Below are 21,395 nucleotides of genomic sequence, written 5' to 3'. Positions count from 1 at the left end.
GAAGGGAATGATTGCAGAAGGGAAGCTAATTAAAATTAAAGAATTTCCCTTAATTATTTTATTTTATGGCATTTGCCATAGGCCGGTGGTTCCATAGTCCTCATTGCTTATGGCTTTTTTTAAATCTCCTTGTGAAAACAAATTGGGTTTGAAATAAAGCAGGGTGAGACAGCATAGGAGAGTGAAACAGAGGACAGGCAAGTGACAGAGTTTTTTGGAATATAAGCTGTGGAAAGTAGCTTTGGAGTCATGCTCATGGGCTTAAGACAAGTCCTTGTTGCATGCTATATCCTATCGATGTTTTTCTACATCTTCCTGAATCCGGATGGATTCCATAAGGAAGAAAGTTTTAGGAGAGAAGAAAGCATTTTGGAAAATTTCAGTTTAGACCAGCTGACTAAAATGAGAAGCCTTCAGCAGAAGACAAAAGTGTTTGTGAAAATTGAATCATCAGCTTATTTTCCATTCATAAAATATTCTGAGAATGAATTTTAGGTTGCTGTGTTTGTTCTTGCAGTCTGTCAAAGGATAAGGATAAACTGTGGACTGAGCAATGCTTATTACCTGCAAAACTGGTTCCCCTTCCATCTGTGTGTTACTAACAGTACCAAAGACAGAACAGAATGAAAAAGCACTATCAACATTATTTTTCCATGTCTATGTTTGTTCTTTCAACATCCTTTTCACTGTTTCATAAATAATAGCAGCTTATTCCATTTAATTATAGTTTTTAATTAGTTCCCCCAGTGAACTCAAACATTAGCACAGCACTGCCTTAGCACAACTTGTAGACAGCTAAAAGGAAATGCTAAAATCCCCCAAGTCTGTGCAATTTGATTTTGTGTTAGTGTAGAATATTTTTGCTGTTACTAGGCCAAAGTTTACTGTCCTCAGTTCGGGGTTGTACAGACCTTATAGAAGTTGATGGAAATCACATCCATATAAAGGCTTAATTTAAAATCTTTTTTCAAAATCAGGTCTTTGTTTCTGTTTTTGTCAAATGTGTGGGTTTTGGGTTTTTTTCCCTGTTCTGGGAGCTGGGTCTTGGCCAGGAGCAAGGCAAGTTATATGTTTAATGTGTTGCAGGTCAGTCAGAACCACTAGTTAGGATGAAAAACTTGGAAGAGGTCCATTACAGCAGCCTATAACATTAATAGCATTAAAAATAATTTTCAGACAGATCAATATGAATCCTGTTTGCTCTGAGCCTGAGGGTGATTGAAGAGAAAAGGAGCCTTGGGAATAGAGAGAGTGAAAACACAGAGTGTAACATCTTATTTTCATCAAGTGAACACGAAACCTTTGAAATTCAAGTCCATTTGGTAGGATGCTTGCCAGCCCTGAGCAGGGCTCTGACGTAGAGGAAATCTGGCTGAGTTGCACCAGGATTGTTCCCCCTGAGTGATGGGTGGCATAAGAATTTGACTTAAATGATAAAAGGGAGTTCTCATTGTGGGTGGGATTTATCTCTCCTTTTTTATTTCTTTTTCAGACAGGTCAGCTGAAATCTAATTTTCCTTTAGACAGAGATCCCACAGCCTGCAATGCTTGCAGGAGACAGAGCTGCTCCTGCAGCCAGGGAATATAGGAAGAATGCACCTTTTCCAAACCAGCCAGAAGCTAATCAAGCTGACTTTAATTAAAGGACATAATTGGATATTAATAAGATTCTTGACCTCTCATTGTCCAGACTCTAGTATTTTTCTTAGTTTTTTTATTTTAAGTTTATCTGCATGACAATAAGTGTTGTATTAAGGGTTTATTATAGTAAAAGGAAGTACAAGTACATGGGATGCCTCTCTTCTGGCATGATAATTAGTGCTCACCACACTTATTTACAGAGTTTTCAATTGCAAAAAATGGCATGGGTGCAATCCTCATTCGTTATTAGAGTCTGAACTTAATTAGAAATCCTTCTTCCTTATTTTTAATTAATTAAATGCATGAGTATGTATTAACCCATTTCATAGCTGTTTCTCTTTTTTCCCAATATTTGTTCCTGCTGGTTTGCCAGTCAGGCTGGTGGAAATCTAGGTATTGTCTGAAAAATTCCAGTGTTTCAAAACTTGGTTTTGTTTAATATTAGAAGAAATAGTTGAAAGTGTTTTAAATGCAATATTCCCTTTGTCTGTAAAGGGACATTCTCACAGAGTTTCAGAAAGCACAGAAATAGCAGAGCCTCATGTTTAGACATTTTTATTGAACAAAAATGTTTTAACATTCCCAGATCTGTGTGTTTGGCTTGTTTGAAGCAAATCCAAGTATTTTATTATGACACAACCTCGTGTTACTCTGCAGCACCCCAGCAGTGCCATGGGCTCTGTGGGGCTGGAGGAGTGTCCTGGGGGACCCCAGCCTGGCTGGGCAGGAGCTGCTGACACCCAGCAAGAGTTTTAATTTCTCTTTATTCCAGCAATACACACACCTTGAAGGATGAGGCACACACTTGTCTTACAAGAAATGAGAAATCCTGCCTTGGTTTGGCTGGGGGAGGCCAGGCAAGAATCTGAATTCCATTTTCCAGCTTCTTGTCTCCGTGGATTTATTTCAACATGAGTAGCAGCTGCAGTGAGGGTCAGTAGAGTGGCTCTTGGGAGTCAACCAAGGGACTGAAAAACTGGCAAATTTCTTTGTTTTTTTGTTTTCTTTTTTTTAGTTTGCCTAAGTTAGCAAAACCTGCTAAAAACTAAAGCACCTTGCCCAGAAAGTCTTGCTACTCTGCAGAGCTGCAGTCCTGTGAGCTTTATCTGTTTAAAATGAAATCAATTTCTATTCTCTGGGTACTGCACAGGTCACAGTCATGTTTTTAATTACCAATTAGCCTTCCATTAAGGAAATAAAATGAGTTTTATGTGCTGGTTGTCAGAGGTCCTTATATCTGCCTCATTTCATGTGTCCTGTCTGCTCAAGCAGCAAGAAACCAAAGAGAGACTTACTCAGGGGTAGTAAACAAAACATGAAAACCTTTGTCCCAGGAAAGTAAGGATGGAGCCTGAGATGAAGAAGCTGCAAGGACTTTTCATTTTTTCATCCCCTTCAGTTGTGTTTTTCCTGTCTGCCTTGAGCACTGTGAACAGAATGTTAAATATGCCCTGAAGTTACTCATGGAAAGTCATACACACATTCTCTCTCCCTGTCCCTTTTTCTCTTCCTTTAATGCATGTACCTTGTGTGTTTGTATGAATGTCTACAGAGAAACCCCAGCCCTAGAAGGCTGAGCTGTGGGACCAATTTATTTGCTGAGAAATTTCAAGAGAGAGAGGTTATAAATAGTCATAAATTCGATTTATTTATAAAGCATTCCCTGTCAGGCATCGCTGCACAAACAATTATAAAAGAATTGTAGTAGATTAAGAACATAAATTAGAGCATCCCAAAATGTGCAGGAGGGATGGGAGTAAAATGCATTTGACAGATGTTTCAAAAGTGGGATTTGGTGAGGTGTTCTGCGTGGGCAGTCAGAGAAAAGTTGAAAACCAGAGGTCCAGGGCTAGATTTCTGCAGGGGCTCACTTGCAGCTCTGGCTCTTAGCTCAGTGGTGGAGAGTGATCCAGGAGGGTCTAAATATTGCTGGGTGTGTCCATGGTTCATTGAGGAGCCCATGATTGCTGAGATCTCTTCCCAAATCCTCCTTCCTTTGGCTGCTGCTCCCTTCTGGAAATGTTCTCTGTGTCAGGGGCTCCTGGGGAGGGGCAACACCAACCCTTCTGTCAGCTCAGAACACGAGGGTGCAAGTTTGGGTTCCCCTTGCAAGGCAGCCTGGGGCCAGTTTATGATGTTTTAGTGTTACCTGAGAAGTTGTAAAGAAAAAGAAATGGGTAATTCAGCCTACTGACTAAATTAGTACTTAAATTCTCCCTGCTTAAGATTCTACTTTAGCCTAACTTAGCATGCAATAGAATTATTCAAAATTTTGTAGGACCATAGAATTTTTAAAAAGTAAAAAAAAAAAAAAACAAAAATCAAACAAGTAAAAAAAAGTCCATCAAAACAACAACAACAAAAAAGAAAAAAACCACCAAAACCAACAAACCAAAAAACCACAACAAAAGAACCCCAAAAAACCCCAACTTTCTGAAAGAAATGATTCTTCATTAAGTTAAGTGTATGGATTGTAACTCTTCCACACCTCTTATCCATGAACCCATTGTCAAAATTCCTGGCACATAGAAAGTCTCATTACAGTTAGAGTTTCAAAGGAGCTCACTATCCCCATCTTGAGCTCTGTTGGGAATTCAGTCCTTCATTTTGGAGCCCAATTTTTGGTCATCTTTTTGGAAAGATGACTGAATACAACCACGAATTTTTCCTGCTGTGCCTGTGGATGTGACAAGTCTAAGTTTATAGGGCAGAGAAATCATAGTTGCCATAAAGTTGATTGCAAGTTAAATCATCAGCTCCTGAAATCATATAAATGATTAGAAATTAATAAATCTCATAGGGGCAAGGTTACTTATTTTTAGCAGTCAGATGCTTGGGTTTCACCTTAGTTAAGCTTTGTGCCTACCACTAAGAATTTTAGGGACCCGTTGAAAAGGGATGTACTGAAAGCACTGGTTTTGTCATGATGGTCAGATTAAAGTGATATTGAGATAAGAGCTCCAGACCTGCTCATGGGTGGTGCAAAACACTAAAATCCTTAGAGCTGTTGCTGCTGAGGTCACGTAGGCTGTTTCCAAAAGCGAGTGTGCTGGTGTGTCCTGCTTAGATGATGCCCTCTGGAGAAGACCTTTTAGAAACTGTCCTAATGTATCATTATTTAATTAGGTACTTCTCTAGAATCCCTCCTTATGCAGAGATAAACACACAGAGAGTTCTGTCTGGCAACAAACCACTCAATATTTAACACTAGCATGTTTTTTAAGATTAATAATGATTTTAAAAATTAATTAAGTGGAACACTGAAATGCTTTGTGGCTGCTGGACTTGTGTATTTGTCTGTGTACGTGATTGAGTGCAGACACCTGAGTATGGTGGGTAGCCCATTTCTCCCTTATCTGAGTCATTTTTGGAGCTGGATGAGACACTTATGTCTTGTGATGATCTATTAGATACAGCTGTTGTGCTGGGGCTGCTCTGATTTAAATGGATGTTTCTGGTACTCTGGTCTGGACCAGTGGCTGGTAGATGGAAAAATGATGGGAGTGCTTCTAATGGCTGTGTTAACCTTGGGAGAAGACGCTGGGCTGCCTCAAAAATGCTTAAAGGAAACCAGTAAAAGCTTCTTCTAGAGGTGAATTTAATTCCTAAGCATGGTAAAAACACCTTGCCACCTTTTAATTTCTATGCAGAGATCCTAAATGAGGCTCTCTGTCATAAACTTTATGCTGCCTTCCCTCATTTTGCTTCCTCCTGGAAGGGTAATCTCTTATTGCTCTGAGCAAAATATAAAGTGACAGTTCATTTCAGTTTAATCAGAGTAGTGGACAAAAAAAAATAAATTAGGGTACAAGCTTCTTTGCCTCTTCAGAGCTGATCAGTTTGGAATATTTGTTCATGGCCTGTTTGTATGGCTTCAATTCTTGGTCATGCCAAAGAAAATCTGAACCCATAAGGAACATATTCTCTGGATTTGACTCATATATAGACAGGATGCTATTGTTCTATTTCAGTTAAAAAAAAAAAATCATCTTGGGCAACAATGCCCAAGAGATTTCTGCTATTGCTAGACAAAGACAGTAAAGAAATATCTCATAAATGTTAGACATTGTCTAATTGGCACCAGAGTTCAAGATTTTAAGTTTAAATGGATGTATAATCCTTTATATGTAGCCAGAATGATGCTTGCTTGACCATCTCTGTTATGAAGAATCAGGTATCCCACTGAAAAGTATTGATTTACAATGGAAAGGAAATATCAAGTTTGTTAGATTATTCTGAGGACTAGAGGCACGTTTGGAATAATAAAACATGCATTTAGAGTCTCAGAAAAAATATAGGTTGAATAGGGATTTTTGTATGTTGTCTAGTTCAAATTCTATCTCCAAGCAGGACTGTCTTCAAAATTAATCAAGCTGTTCAGAACCTTCTCTAGTATACAGGTTTTTAAACAATATTCCTAGTATATTGCCATCCTAATGTTATTGGCATGTCACCCCTTTCTGAAATTTAGGACTCCCAATAATTACATTATTATTACTTGAGGCTTGTTTTCCACACTCTGTTAGTGAAAAATGTAGGTGAAAGGATGATGAATCAGAACAGCAGTGGCATTCATCATCTGTGTTCTGGTTTGAGTGAGCATGAGCACATGGCTGACGGGAAGGGAAAGTGTGTTTGTACTAGGTAAGATTGGTTTGCACCTTTAAGATTGGTTCTCAGAGGGAAGAGGAGGAAAAGAAGTGGGGCAAAAGTTCACAAAAAGAACTTTCTGAATTTGCCACCTCTTCAGAACAGTGAGAGGTTTTATTGTTTAATATTCATTTTTTATGCTTGTGTATACTTTGCTTGCTAAATAAACAGGTTTTTTCACTTTTCTCCAAGGAAATATTTTCCTAAACCAGTTAGGGGAGGGGCTGCTTGAATCTGCTTTCTAGAGGGACCCCTTTGGAAGTTTCCTCCTAAACCAGGACAACCCCCTTCCACCTTGGCTCTGCATTACAATTGGACTCTGACACACAGCATAGTTCCACTAACCTGTAAATAAATTCAACTTGATCCTTGCCAAAGTGCTCTAAGAAAAGCTAGGACCTTATAGACTAAATTGTGCAAAAGAGTTCTGCATGAACTATTCATTGATTTGCCAAGGAATCCCTGAATATAGGGCATGTGTATGAGGCCTGTAATAATTTAAAACTATTTATGTTCTCTCTTCTGTTCATTTCAGGGGAAGTTCTTTAAATACATCGTGGGCACGTTGTGAATTATCATAAAGTACTGAAGGCTGGCTTGCACTATATTCCTGTTTTATAATTGCTTCTTTCAGATTACTGAGAATTCTCTTTCATTTATTCTTTATAAAGGTGTTGGCCACCTTTAGGCTGATGTGAGTGAATCCCCCACTTACCTGGGGTTAATTAAAAGTTGGTATTTCTGCAGTGCTTGGCATGAATTCAACTCTGCTCATTTGAAAGCCTGACACTGGCTGGAGTGGAGTGAAGGCAGTGCTGATCATATTTGGAAATCAAACCTTTCAGAAGCCCTCCTGATTTCTGTTTACCAAAATGGTGTGTTAGTCTTTAGTTCAGAAGTAGTCACCCACTTTCTTCTTTGGGCTTGTTTTGTCAGGTAAAATCAAATAGTGTTCTTCTGCTCTAATTTTGCGGATATTCCTTTTGGGGAATGTGTAGAAGGGATGCTTTGTTTCAGGACCAGAAATAGCAGCAAATGGGGTTATATTCAGCAGTATATCTTATCATCCCTTTATTAAATGGATATGACCACTTGTTTCTGCAGTGGCAGTAGTTTTAAGGGGAAATTAAAAAAAAAACCAAACATGTTCTGTCTTTCTGTCTTTTAAGTTTTATTCCCTCATGTGCTTGTATATTTTCATGCGTACTTAGCTGAAAACATCTTCTGAGTAACTAAATATACTCAGAAGTAACTCACTGTCAACGTCAACAAACCTGTCTTAAAAACTTCTTTATTGAATTGATCCTCTGAGCGCACACATGTGGCTCTTCCTCACTGAAGGTCACACTTATTCATGTTAGCAGTAATCTCCTGGTTAGCATATTGACACAGTGAGGATGTCCATATCCCAGATGTGATGGTAACCTGTAATCCATTTTCTCATGGAGTCTCTGGGCCATCCTTCCCAGCACTGCAGTTCAGTCTCCTTCCTGACCATCAGAAAAGATTGTTTTCCCTGCTAGGGGAAGGTCTGAGTGCTTCCACTCTGAGTCATATCTTTCAGAGCCTATTTCCATAAGCATTGCCAAAACATCCTATATGACAGAGGCCCTTAAAATACTGCTGTTTTCCTTGGATGTCTGCTATTTGCATGACTGAAGAGATGTATTCTCTTATGTTTAAGGAAGCTTTAGGGAATAATAATGCAGGCTCAGATGTAGCTGAGGTCAAACAGGCAGCCCCATAAAGGTTCTAACTGCACAGTGCTTGTGACTCATTACTTCAAACATGTAAACTGGAGTTTTTGAAACATGGTTTGTAGCAAGGTGGTCAGAGTGCAAGGAGAGAGAGACTGCAAAGTCTGAGAAAACATTTAGTGACTGAATTTTAGATTGTAAGCTCTTTTAACTGGCATGTATGAAATGTGAGAACCTGATTGTGATTTAATCTTTCTTGCAATGAAAATGTTATAACCAAGCAGTGCTGCTGGATGGATGGAGTTTAGAGAGCTGGGATCAAGATATGGTGAATCATTCTGATGACCATTTCTCAGAAACAGCACTGGTCTACTCACTTTCTGACAGGAGACAAGCCTTATGACACCCTAGAGTCATTTCCTTGGATTTCCTGTTTTCGGGCTCCTTTTATGAACCCAAGATGACATTAGCTACAGTTTAAAAATTATAAACAAAACAAAACCTATGACTTCTTTGGAAGACACATGGGATTAGAGGGGTTTCATACATAATACAGTAATCCTCTTTGGGTATTATGTTTTACAGTCTTTACAGTAAGTTAATATTTGTTTCTTTGTTATGAGTAAGATGATGTACAGGTTGCTTCTTGGCAGTGTTAGTGCTGGCTGATGTATCAGCTGGGGTAGCTGATACTCATGACCTAGATTTACAAAAAAGCCCCAAAACAAAGTCAAGCAGGGGTAGAACCAGCTCCAGAACATGTGTGCTCCAGGAACTGTTCCACTTTCTAAAGCTTTTATCCTTCTTCTTCTTCTCGTTATATTTTGTTAGCATTTTTCCTTTGGTTTTCAAAACATTTATGTCCCTATTGTCCAAGGAGGAAGCTCCTGCTTTGTAATTCTGCAGCCTGCAGTATGCTTCATGTGCCTCAACCACATGACCATAGTTCCCATTTCTAAGAGACAAATAAAAAATTTCTGTTCCTTCTTTCTTACAGCTCCAAAGGTTCCTCTCTTTTGATGCTGTGGTTTGGATTAGTGTTCCAAGGGGCAATGCTGCTGCTATCTCCTTTCAGTCCCACAAATGTAGTGCTCAGCTCCCTCCCTCCCTGTCAGCAGGGAACTCTCTCAGACAGAAATACCAATATTTTTCTAGCTTGGCTTCTTCTAAAATTGTACCAAATTAGCTTCTCAGAGAAGTTGGGATGATGGATACTTTGCAGGGCTGTGTCTCTTGGGACATTGAAACACTGGACTGTGGTCTACCTCATCTGTGAGAGCAAAGCTTCAAATGAGCAATCAAAAGTGCAGATGCCCATTTAGCAGAGACAAATTCTTTGTTTTGTGGCTGTTGAGGGTGAGAGACAGTCCTGTCCCTTCTAACCTGAGGCAGGGAGGGGCTGAGTCACATCTCTGCCCTCTCTGGGCAAGGTGGCATCAGAATTGGGGCTGCAGTCCACATTCTGGGGAGCTCAGTTGTGTTATGTCATTACTGAGTTATGCTCTGTTCATAAAGGCTCTTTAGTTTTATAGTATAGGAAGAAAAGGGGACACAAATTATTTAGTAGGCTTTTCAAATTCTTCTTGAGTCTGAGCAGGAGCGGTTTTCTGAAATGGCTTTTTGGAGCAGCTGCATTGTTTAATCTCAGCAGTATTTTTCCTTCAGTTTTACACCCAAAAATCATTAATTTAAGTGCAGAGGATCATAAAACCGATCCTCAGCTCAACATTCTGTATCTTATGGTAATTTCAGAACCTTTTATATAATTTTATTTTTTTATGGATCTTCCCACCTTAGCTGAAGAACTGTAAGGAATTTATTCAAACAGCTTATAGTTGCATATATTTATATATCAATGTATAGATGTATACGTATGCATGCGTGTGCAATACTTTGGCATATTATTACCCCCATAACATGGTTCAACAAGCAGCATTTATTACAATAACAAAAAGTGTCTGTATTCCCATGGGCATCTTCAGAGATAGAAAAGGTATGAGGCTCCTAAACCCAGCCAAATGGAACATGCTAGTTGTTGATATATTGTCTGCTCTGTACAGCACTAAATAATTTTTAAAATAGTAGTTAATTAAAAAAAAAGTTGTTCCAGAATTTTTCCAAGTGTTTTCTTTCATGGACTCCTTTTGCTGGCACTAGCACAGGTATTTCAGTGAAATTCATGGAGTGGAAAGGCTGTGCTGGCCTGCAGAGTGCTGTGGCTGTGCAGCACAAAGCCAGACAGAGCTGGCAGCAACGTTTGTCCCTGGTGGCCAGTGACAATGTCTGCTGTTAAATTGCTGGGCACAGGATCAGCCTCGGGCCCTCCACTTCACCTGCTCTGCCCACCTGATTCTAATGGCCCTGGAGCTCTGAATGAGTGGGTGGGCTCCTCCACATCCCTTGTGCCATCTCAGCTGTGGCTACTAAAGGAGGTTTTAGGGCCTGCAGCACTTTGTCATGATCCTGGGTGTGTTTATGGGGGAGATGAACTGAGTGTGCAGGGCAGCCTCAAAGGCAGGATGAGTACTTTGGCCCTTTTTGTGAGAGGTGAAAAAGAGCTTGCCCACAACTGTGCAAAGGCCCTGGTTGAAACAGGGAGTGAGAGAGGCTAACTGTTGGGTTACCATAAGAGAAATCTTTGTTTCCATCCTCAAAGGTGTTCATTTGGCACTAGCGAGGCCATGTCCATCTCAGGCACAGCACTCCCTATTCCCATCCTCAGTTCAGGGCAGGTTTTTGCCCCTCAGAGCCCATTTTCATCTTTCTTCAATCTCTACACCGGCTTTATCTTGTCCTTGCAGACATGGGGCATTGCTCCATGAGGCAGAGCTCCCATGAGCTGTGTGGGGTTGGGCCTTGGGCCATGTTGGTAGAGCCATGTGGCAGCACAAAGGGGCAGGGCAGTTGGAAGACCACATGGAATTCCTATTAATGTGTTCATTTTGCATTTCTTTTTGGTTTTGTTTGAGAGATTCTGCAACAGCTGGTCCTGCTTTACAAATGTGTGCCTGGAGATGGATCATTGTTTGCCTGCGATTTGTGTATCAGTACTCGTTCAGCTCTCAGCTGTAGTGGAAGGAGAAGGACCACTATGTCAGTCCTTTCACGGAGCCATCATGGGGCTCTTTCCTGTGCTCAAGCCCCTGGTTGGACTCCTGGTTGCAAGCACTTACTATTTGTAGAGCTGGGAATATAGTATTGTGTGCTGTTGTTTCCTTTTCTGAGTTCAAGGGAAGGGAAATCCTTGGTGTGCTGCCGTGTCTCCATCTGGGACAACGACAGACAAATCCTTTGCTGTGGGTGTGTTCAAAAGCTTTACTACTGGATCAGATAACTGCAGAATGACACTTTTTTCTTTTTTTAGGCATTCCTTGTACTAAGCACTGGGGGATACTGCAGGCATTGGGAAAGCATTGTCTGGGGCAAACCAGCAATATTTTAAAGCACAAACATGTGCCTGCTACTGTCAGATGGAGTTTCTCAGTCTTTTAAAATATCACATTAATGTAAACATGCAGATGAACTAGCAATAGGTGGGTTCTTTTGGATCTGCAGGCTTCTTGTGAGCTGTTAATTACCCAGAGCTGAATTGAAGATATTCCAATGGGCAGCTGTCAAATGATGGAACTAATTTTTTTGTAATCCTGCTCATTCTCTATTGCTGTATAATATGAAAATGTCATATATGCATTCAGCTGGACAGAGGAACAGGGCAGTTGCAATTTGGAGCAGAAAAAAAATATAGTGACTGTTGTTCTGGGTATCCTTTAAGATATGTCAGGAATGCCTGGGATGTTTTAATTTGTATTTATCTCAGATTTTATTTCTTTAGTGTGAACTTCTAATGACTGTAGTTTAACCTTGTAGGAACTTGGTCTCCTTTTGCTGTCATCTAGTTTTCATGTACTTATCTCCCACTCAGCTTGCCACGCAGCACTTGTGTAGTGATTACCTAATGCTGCAGTTTCCCTCCTACTTAGGTGGAGATCCTTACCATTTCTTCAATACTGCTATCCTTATTCCACACTGGGGCTAAAAGCCCTGAGGATGAGAGATGGGGAGCCTCTGTACTGACTCCAAAAGCCTGCTTTCTTGTCCCAAATCAGGCTCTACTGTAACTGGAAGTGCCTTTGTTTGGATATGCTTAATTGCAGCCTGCATTTTGCAGGGATATGTACAATTCTGACAGAATGACTAAAAGCCTCTAGTGTTAGTCAGCCTGATCTGTGAATCACTTATCACCAATACTCAGCCTACTTATTCCCCAGCAGCAGAAAAGGGAATCCCAAAGAAAGCTCAGTTTGACATACATATCAGTCTCAGGTGGGCTCATTTAATTTTCCCCATCTCTCTCCACAGTATTGCATGCAGCAATATTTCCTCTCCAGAGCTAGAAAAGGGCTGGATGCAGCTCGTTATTGATGGCTGACAATATCTGCCCTGGGAACCTCCTGCTGACCCTCTCCCTTCCTGCTTTGCACAAGCCAGTTCAGGGGTCTGTCCCTGCCAAGAAAAGGGCAGCAAATTTCAGAATGTAACTAAAATTTACTGCCCCTTGTACTGTCAGAGTGGCTGCAGGCCATGCAAGGTTGAGGAGCACAGCCCTCTGGCCAGCAAGCTGAGTGGGAGGTGTACCCTGGTGGCAGCAGGGGTGGACTAGGACAGAAGAAAACATCCTGATTTGTGATTTGTCACTCACACTAACCAGTGTCTCTCTTGTTCTCTTGTCTTCCCCAGGAACGAGTGGAATATCTCTTTCTCATAATTTTTACAGTGGAAGCATTTTTAAAAGTAATAGCATACGGACTTCTCTTTCACCCCAACGCTTACCTCCGCAATGGCTGGAATTTACTAGATTTTATAATTGTGGTAGTAGGGTGAGTACCAAGTTTGTTTTTCAACACTGTCCACATGGGAATACTGGCAACCTTTGGGACCATGAGAGTGGCTCTATGCTTTGTTACACGTAGGTGATGTTAGACATTGTTGTCCATCCTGCTCCTCTGGCAAACAGCCTTTTAATGTTTGCACGACAGGGAAATGAAACTGCTCTTTGGGAGCTAGAGGTAAGAAGAGAAAGCAGTCCAAAGCTCTTAGATAAAGTCAGTTGCCTGAATGTGCTTAACTGCAAGAAAATGCATTTGTTTTTAAATCTGTATGAATTTTAAAAAATAATATATAGGTAATCCCTTAATTAAGATTAGGAGTTTGGTGACAGATGAATTCTGCCATCTTGTGAACTTTTGCTGATGTTTCTCATTCTGGAATATGGAAGAAAAATTTAAATCATAGATTTTCCTACTTACAAACAAAAATTAGCTCCTCAGTTCAATTGCACTGCTCAGCTGGTGATTTCAACACTTTTGATTTTGACCTTTTTAATCTTTTAACTTCTTCAAAGACTAGTTTTACTATTGTAGATCAAATTACCACTTTGAGCTGCAACCTTTCTAATTCTCTGATTTCTTTCCATGTTTTTCAAGTTTGGCATTTAATTTATTTGAGTAAAACCAAAATAATGCATCTTCTGCTTTTTCTGCCTAAGGGTTAGAGATAAGCAAGGAGTTGGAATTGTGGTTGTTGAAGGGAAGAGGTGAAGGATAAACTACCTCTGAATACAAAGGGAACAAGTATTTCTTTGCCTGAATAATTTGTCCCATCCTCCCACCACTCCATTGTTAGAGAGTTTCATCGCCCACAAATACCTGTAGTCTTTTCACCTCTTTCCCAAGGAAACCCTGCATCAACTCCTAGGGAAAACGTCAAAAGGGACACTCCTAGTCATCAAAACCCCCTCACAATTTCTGCCCCACACCAATCCACCTTCCTGACCATTTTTGTGCCGGCCCCAAAATATTTAATCAGCAAAGAGCTGCGTGCTTCCCAATGCCTCCCACTTCCCATCATCATGGATAAGAGTGGGTGGAAGGAGAATTCCCAGCGAGGGGGAGGGAGAGCAGGCTGAAGCCTATTCTTAGTCTCAAGACCTCTCTGCTCCACGTGGGCATAGAGCTTCTCCTTACAGCAATGTCCATTGTGCTTCTCCTTTGTTCCTACCTACAGACAGAGGATCCCTTAGCATGTCAATACCTGAAAAGTGGAAAATCCCCGCCCCCTCCCCGGTAATGATGTCCAATTCCATCACTGGTTTTACCTTTGAATGCCCTCAGATATCTCACCTGTTTGGAAATTGCTGCCTAAGTGGAAGAAAGATTGAAGAACAAAACTCCTGTGAATGTGATTATTCCCTTTTCATTTTTATGAGAAAGAGGCATTTTAAAGAGAGGACACATTGCCTCCTCTTTTTCCATTGGATGTGAGACAGCAGGACTCCAGAAATCACAGAGCAGCATTATATCTAGTTTAAGTACAGTCCTTTTCAATTTTCCTACGAGGGCAGTTAATCAGCAAGATGATATTCAGGCTGAAATTAATTCCCTTGCCAATGACACAAGCTGCAGCTCTCAGCTCCTCTATCTGCTTTTGCCTCCAGCAGCTCTTAGTCAGTAGATGGGGAAGAAAAAAATGTAACTGGGGAAGGATTACATGAGTATAATAAACATGACCAAGACCCCAAGGTCTCTGTTAAATAGCAACAATCTCAAGTGACAGATTCCACTTCAAGGCCAGATGGGTTCCTTTGATGTTTATCTGTTTAAACTCACTGGTACAGTACCACAGCCTAGGCTGGTGTGCTGCTTTTCCTCTCCACAGCCCCTCTGCAAAATCTACTTGGTGATACCATCTGTTCCTCTCCTGCCCTGTCTTCTTTTCCTAGGGGCTGTCTGAAATCCCTCAGTGACACTGTGTTTAAACTTCAGTGTATTTGAATATTTTGCCAGGAAGGAAGCCCCATGGAAAAGGTTTAAAATAAATTTGGAAAAGAGAGAGGAAAGAGGAAGAAAGCAAGTGCTGATAACATTTCCTTGTGGTGCCTTTTTCTACCTATTGATGGAGCTATTGGAGAAAGCTGAGTTATTTGAACACTGGGACAGAGAGATTTATTTGGTGTGTGGGGCAAAGGATGGTGTGACTGTGGTAATTGCCATTTCTGTTTCCTCTGCCTTACCAATCATCTCTAATTTTCAAAGATGCTACAAAGCATTGGCTAGGTGGGAAGCACTTCTTCGAGTACTGTTGCAAGTTAAAGGAGGAAAAAAAAAAGACAGATTTTAGATCTTTCAAATCCACCTATACTCAATTCACCACATATAACTTCAATAAATAAATAGCACATCTGGCTTCCTTTACCTTAACATGAACTAGTCCGTAGAGTAAGTGGAAAATGGACATGTGAAGGAACAGGTATAAATTTTAGAAGAGAGTCACAGTTGCTATGAAAAATGTTTATGACAATGTGTCTGTATACTTTCCCCTGCCTTCTGAAGATAGATCCCCTGGTATCCAAAGGGATTTTAGAGTCAGTGATTCTCACAAGGCCATAGGAATATGCACCAGCAGCACAGGGAAGCACTGAACACAGCTGCTCTGTTTCCTGGTGGAAGGATACATTTCAGACTGTAGGCTTGAAGCAGCTTATCATTCTTGAAGTGTGGGAGACCTGTTTATTCATCAGCTATGTCTTTCAGAGTTTGAATCTGACTTCTCTTTAAATAGCCTCTGACCTTGCTATAGCAACACTTTAAATGATGCTTTGAAGAATGTCTGTGTGAGGGTATCAGTCAGAAGCTCTACCAACATTATTAATTAATAGTAAAAACTAGACCCCTAGGCCACTCAATGAGGCACAACCCACAAGCACTAATGATTAGGCAAATTGTCTCCCACTTCCTTCATTTTTGCTGTTCCTCTTTATGAAAACACTAAAACTTTCAGATATCACAGTCATGCCCCTTTCTCTTGAGGGAAGACCAGCTTGACAATATTGTGAGGGAAGAATATCTGTCTTTCCTGGCAGTGCTGTGGTTTGTCTGCCAAGCACAGTCATTCTCCAAGGACCTGTAGCTACTGCCAGAGAAAAAGGTGGTGTAATTTGAAAGTCACTGTTATAGTCTTACTTGGGAAGGGAAGCAGTGAAGACATTTGGACAAAATCTGAAGTCAGAGCAGACTGGAAAATGTGGTCTCAGTTTCTGTCTTACTGAAGACCTGTGGTGAGTTTCTAGAGGGAAGATCCAAACATTTTCACACTCACAAATCACAGGTGAACTGTAAAACACTGTGGAAAAAACCTTTGTGCTTTACTCTTTTTTTTATACCTAAGAGGATTTTTCTTCAGCTATGTTTTTCTGCTGATTTTTTGTCTTAGAAATACCAAGGCCTCTGTTTTCTTTCTATATTTTGGAGGACCATGACAAGTTCTTTTTTTATGCTATAAAAATCACAGTGTACTCCCCACAGAGGAAGAGATGAAGAGCAGGTTACAACCTTATCATGCTGCTGTTGGGGTCATCTAGCAAAGTGAAAACCCTTTTGATATATCAAATGTCAAAAGGGAAATAGAAAAATACAAGAAAAAAAACCCCAGTGAAGCTAGCTTGTTACTTCACATGTAAATTTTAAAAAATCCAAACAAAGCAAGGAGCATATCTATACATGCATGTGATAAAAGTTTGGTTTTCTGCCATAATAGTTCATGTCTGTCAGATGAATTTAGTTAGGTTATAGTCATGTCACAAATGAAAGCCAGAAATTAAGGTGATGTTAATTGTGCTTTATCAGTGGAAAGTATAATACCCAACTGAAAATGGGGCGTGAATTTACACTGGCAGAAAGTAATTAAGTAGAAGTAAATAAGGTTGATATCTGGTTTTTGGAGGAGGGTGAAGTTTAATGTTGAGATTTCCAGAGGCTACAAGAGCTCCTCTTGCTTTTTTTTTACCACCCAAACTCTTATTTCTCTGTCACCCTATGCTTGGAGCATGCTAATTCATCTACTGGTAAAGAACTGCACCTCACTCCACCACCATACCTATTGAAAACTTTCCCAAAATGTTTTCTTCAAAGAGCAGGATTTCCTATATATGATAGATGAGATTCTGGCCTCATCTTTTGTATCAGTAGTTTAACATCTGTCCAGCTGTTTTAGTCTCAGAAAACAATTAGCTGATAACCCAAAGAGCATTAGGTACCTGTACATCATGGATGTCTGCCCATGCCTTATTGAGGGAGGTGCTGAGGACAAAGAAGAAAAATTTACAGGATATTCTATAAACTTGAAGAGTGGAGTAGAGATTCAGTAGGCCACACTGAGCACAGGCTAGACCCTAATACAGAAGGCAGAGTGAAACAAATGGGAGAAATAAGAAGTTGTAATGCATTAGGAAAAATCAGGATTAGTACAGGCAAAATATAAAGCATGGAGTAAATGCATTAAAGCAGGATTAGCAGGAGTAATGCAATTCAAGTTTAAATGTAGGTTTTAAAATTAGGAGCAGCAGGAATTACTGCAAATTATTCCTGAAGTGCAAAAGCAGATGACTGTGGGTACTTCAAAAGAGCACATTTAACATGCCAGTGCTGGAGCACAAAAATAAGGCCAGCTGGCCTGCAGTGGAGCTGCACTAGCCTGGAAAGGCAGGCTCTAGCTCCAGAGGAGTGAGCTGTGCTATTGGTTGCTTCTGCTCCTCCTGAACTAATTGAGGGCATTGCTTGGGCAGCAGAATTCTAGAGTAGTCTGCTTCGCTCACTGTACAAACAGCCTCAGTGCCCAGTGCCAAGAGCTGCTCTTTGGGAAAACACGGGGACAGTAAAAATGGGGAGCAGGAAAATGGACCCCCTGTTTTGCACAATTGCTGACTCAGAGCTCCTTGAGATTCCTAGTCTTGGACCTGAAAAAATAGTATTAGAAACCTTTCTGCAGTAAATTATTTTTCCTTTAGAGGATCCCAGGAGACTGGGTCTGTTGTACAGGTATGTCAGTCATAACCTATTATGGGAATTCTGTGGACTAGAAAGATAGAAATATTTGTATGTGAAACAGAGCACATTGCTAGAGCTTAATCAGTCACTTACTGAAAATGCATTAGGCCAAATTTGACCTACAGTGTTTCTATTATGAAGACCAGCAGATAATTGCAACTGTATAATTTGTGTACACAGCTTAAGAAATGCATATATTCCAATAATTCACATTCTTTGCATCAACCCTTGTTTGTCTCTCTCTGTGATGTCTGTAGTCAATGCAGTATTTCTCAGAGCTCTGCTTTTTTCTTCTCTGTATCCTGCTTCTGCAACACCTACAAACTCAGCATCCAACCTCCTCACACACAGTTTTTCCCATGCTCGTTACCTAGTTGTTAAATCTTTCTGCAGTGCTTCAAGATGATGCTTTGAATAGATCAAGTTAGGTGTTCCTCAGTCACAGCGGACAAGTTTTATAAGACTCTCAATATGAATTTAAAAAAAAGCAAACCAAAACCTTCTTAAGAAAGGAATTTCGCATTTGCGGTTCCCTAATCCATGTTTTTGTGTGGATTTAGTGCTGGGGGAATCTGTTGGTTTAGATGTTTCAGTAAATGGATCTTCATTTTAATATCCAGGGCAAGCTCCCTGTGTTTGTGACCCCATCAGTAAGATTTATCTGCAGGCTGCAGGCTTTGGAGCTGCTTGTTAAGCCATCAGCCAGCTCAGTGTCTGCTTGACCCATGGTCTGGGGGCTCTCTGTGGAATGTGCCAGTCGGGATACGGATGAGACCCTGACAAGGGCACCACAGACTGCAAAGTCTGTGAGAGAAACCATTGCTGTGTCCAGGCTCTCCATCTGGACTGGTTCTCTCATCTCAGGAAGTTTCTTTCAAGTTGTCTGTGGTACCTCCATGGCACCCAACAGACCAAAGGGTCTCTGCCACTCCCAAGCAAGCCTTATTTACAGAGCTCCAAACATCCATTTAGGCTGGAACAGCTTTTAACCTCTACTGAATTTGGCTGGGTTCAAGCTGAGGATTTCAAGGCTGAAAGCAATATCATTAGCAAATTCATGAGGAATCCGTTCTCCCCCAAATGTACTAATGTTTTACCAGAAAAATGGAAGCTGCTTCCTGAAAGCTAATTTATTAAATCAAGTTCTTATTAACAGATAGGGTGAGCCTTCAGGTTTTTTGCAGAAGAACATTGCCTTTTTCTTTCTTGCTCTGCCTTTTTAAATGCATTCTGAGCGAGACATCTTCTCCTTAAAGCATCTACTCCTATTAGCCAAGATAAAACATTAAGGCTGGAATAATAAAACATTCTAATAATAAGACTACTACAGTTTTGCACTCTCCTTAGCCAGTGCATCAGGGGATTTACAAATGGATCCAGAAGCACACAGTGTGAGCATGCACTCTAACTAAAAACTTGCCCCTTGAAGGGTCTTCAAGTTTAGACCAAGTTCCACCTGCAGTGCCGTTGGTGAATCTTAATTCTTTGTAAAATGGGTGGCAGATAATGAATGATTGGCTTAATTAAGGGTGATGATTTTCTCCTCCAAGGTGGATTGTTGGTTAATAAAGACAGCAAAGTGTTGGCAGCCCATAGCTGGCTGCAAGGAGCCATGGAGGAGCATGAAGGAGGAGCTTTCTGTCATGTTTATGTCTGCTCCAGAAACAAGTGTTTTGCAAATGGTATAGACACCCCCAATAGGCTGTTGCATATGGGAAGAGTCTGTCTCTCCTCCACCATATGGCAATGTCAGAGAGAGGTGTGACACCCTTCACAGGTCTGTGAGATAGCTTGGGTGAGATGATGGTGATGATCTCTGTTCCTGTTTAGCCCAAGCCTTGCTGCCTGCCTACAGATTGTTTCCTCTTTCTTTTTGCAGGCTTTTTAGTGCAATTTTAGAACAAGCAACCAAAGCAGATGGGGGGAATTCAATAGGAGGAAAAGGTGCCGGATTCGATGTTAAAGCACTGCGGGCTTTCCGAGTATTACGTCCACTACGGCTGGTGTCTGGAGTTCCCAGTAAGTAATACCACTGTTTTCTTCTCAGCTGTATCTGTGGTGTGACATGCAGCAGGGGTAATTTTTGTAACAGTTTTGGAGACAGAGCATGATACTGATTATTTTTGGTGTGTGGGGGAAAACTTTTTTCAAATGTACGTATTTGTGATGAGCTTGACATTAATCAAAGGATGACCAAAGCAGAGCTGAAAATCAATGGAAGACTCATGGTATGTCAAGTCTGATTGTGCAACCTTTTTAAATAATGAAAGGGGAAGATCCAGGGGGTTTGTGATGTCAAGCATGAAATCTTTTAAATGGTGAAGTTTGGTATTATAAATTCTTGACTTTGATGGAAATTCTGTATGGTCATGTGTGTTGCTTTTGGAGGGAAAGGAACTTTTTCATTAAAATTGAATTTTCTTCTTTGTATGTGATGTTCAGATCAAGAGAACTGGGAACAGTTTAGAAGCAACAGAATATAGGACAATGACATGCTACCTTCTCTGTTAGTCTGATTTGCTTAAATTATTTGTAATGCCTCTGAGAAAGTCCTCAAGCAGCCTTTTATAGTCTTTTATCCCTTTTCTTGTTTGCAATGAAGCTATGAGTAACTAAGACTGGGAGTTCCATTGTGGAGGTGGAATATGGACACAACAATGTGGGAAAATGATATCATTTGGCTTTAGAGTTTGTTATGGATGCGACCTCTTTACCTTATGGACAGAGAGGTGGTTGAAAACTGTCACTGGCTTCCACGATTATAGCAAAGAGAGATGTAGTGAGCAGAAAATGAGTTAATCTTCTCTAGAAGAGCTGTAGGAAGCACTTTGTTTATTTTTATTTGAGGATCTTGTTAGACTGGTATCCTAAAGTACTTCTAACCTTAGTCATGCAAAAACCTTGTGTTGAGTTGCCATAAACTCTGTGATATCAGTTGTACTGATACAGACTGAGCTTGGCTGTTTGCTCAGTGCTGTTGGAGGGCTTGAGGAAGCTGAGGGAACCAAGCCTGACATAGTTCATGTCCAATCTCAATCCCAGTATAGAGTAACAGTCCATTTGTGAGTTTTCTCATCAAGGAGTATTTAATTTGTACCAGAACAGAGCCAGGGAGCCTGGTGCAGACTACCAAACACTTGGTCTAGACAATAAAATGCAGTGTGAGGCAAGCAAACCATCAACTTCATCTGACAAGATATCCACTATTAATCTTTCTGGTTCTGACTAAGGACATATTTGCTAAACCAGGCTTCTTGGGGGCCAGCATGGCTTTAAAAAGTCTACTGAGATCTGTAGCTAATGCATCCTCAATCTTGACTGGGCATTTTTTAATTGTACAAATGCCTGTTGATTAGCCTAGAATAGATGTTATCACATCCATATGTATTAGAGCATAACTTTTCTCATGAGGCCTTTTAGATAAGATTGCCTAAGCGAACTGTAAATAGCACATTACAGGATTACATTCTTACATAAGTTTAGTGCAGAGGTTTAGAAGTCAAGTCTCAGGTCCCATCCAATTCTG

General features: G+C 40.6%; 1 protein-coding gene across 2 annotated transcripts in view; it reads left to right on the top strand.

Annotated features, from left to right (window-relative positions):
• The window catches only part of CACNA1C (calcium voltage-gated channel subunit alpha1 C), a 454,710-nt gene that overhangs the window by 248,019 nt on the left and 185,296 nt on the right, over positions 1–21,395 (top strand). For both annotated transcript variants that reach the window (XM_058806025.1, XM_058806026.1), the window contains exons 4-5: positions 12,726–12,865; positions 19,749–19,888. In XM_058806025.1, the coding sequence (XP_058662008.1) occupies positions 12,726–12,865; positions 19,749–19,888 (280 nt within the window). The remainder of the gene's footprint in view (positions 1–12,725; positions 12,866–19,748; positions 19,889–21,395) is intronic.

The sequence above is a fragment of the Ammospiza caudacuta genome, chromosome 5, assembly GCF_027887145.1.
Source record: "Ammospiza caudacuta isolate bAmmCau1 chromosome 5, bAmmCau1.pri, whole genome shotgun sequence".
In the NCBI taxonomy this organism is placed as follows: domain Eukaryota; kingdom Metazoa; phylum Chordata; class Aves; order Passeriformes; family Passerellidae; genus Ammospiza; species Ammospiza caudacuta.
The sequence above is the reverse complement of the archived record's forward strand: the minus strand, read 5'-3'. Positions and strand labels throughout refer to the sequence as shown.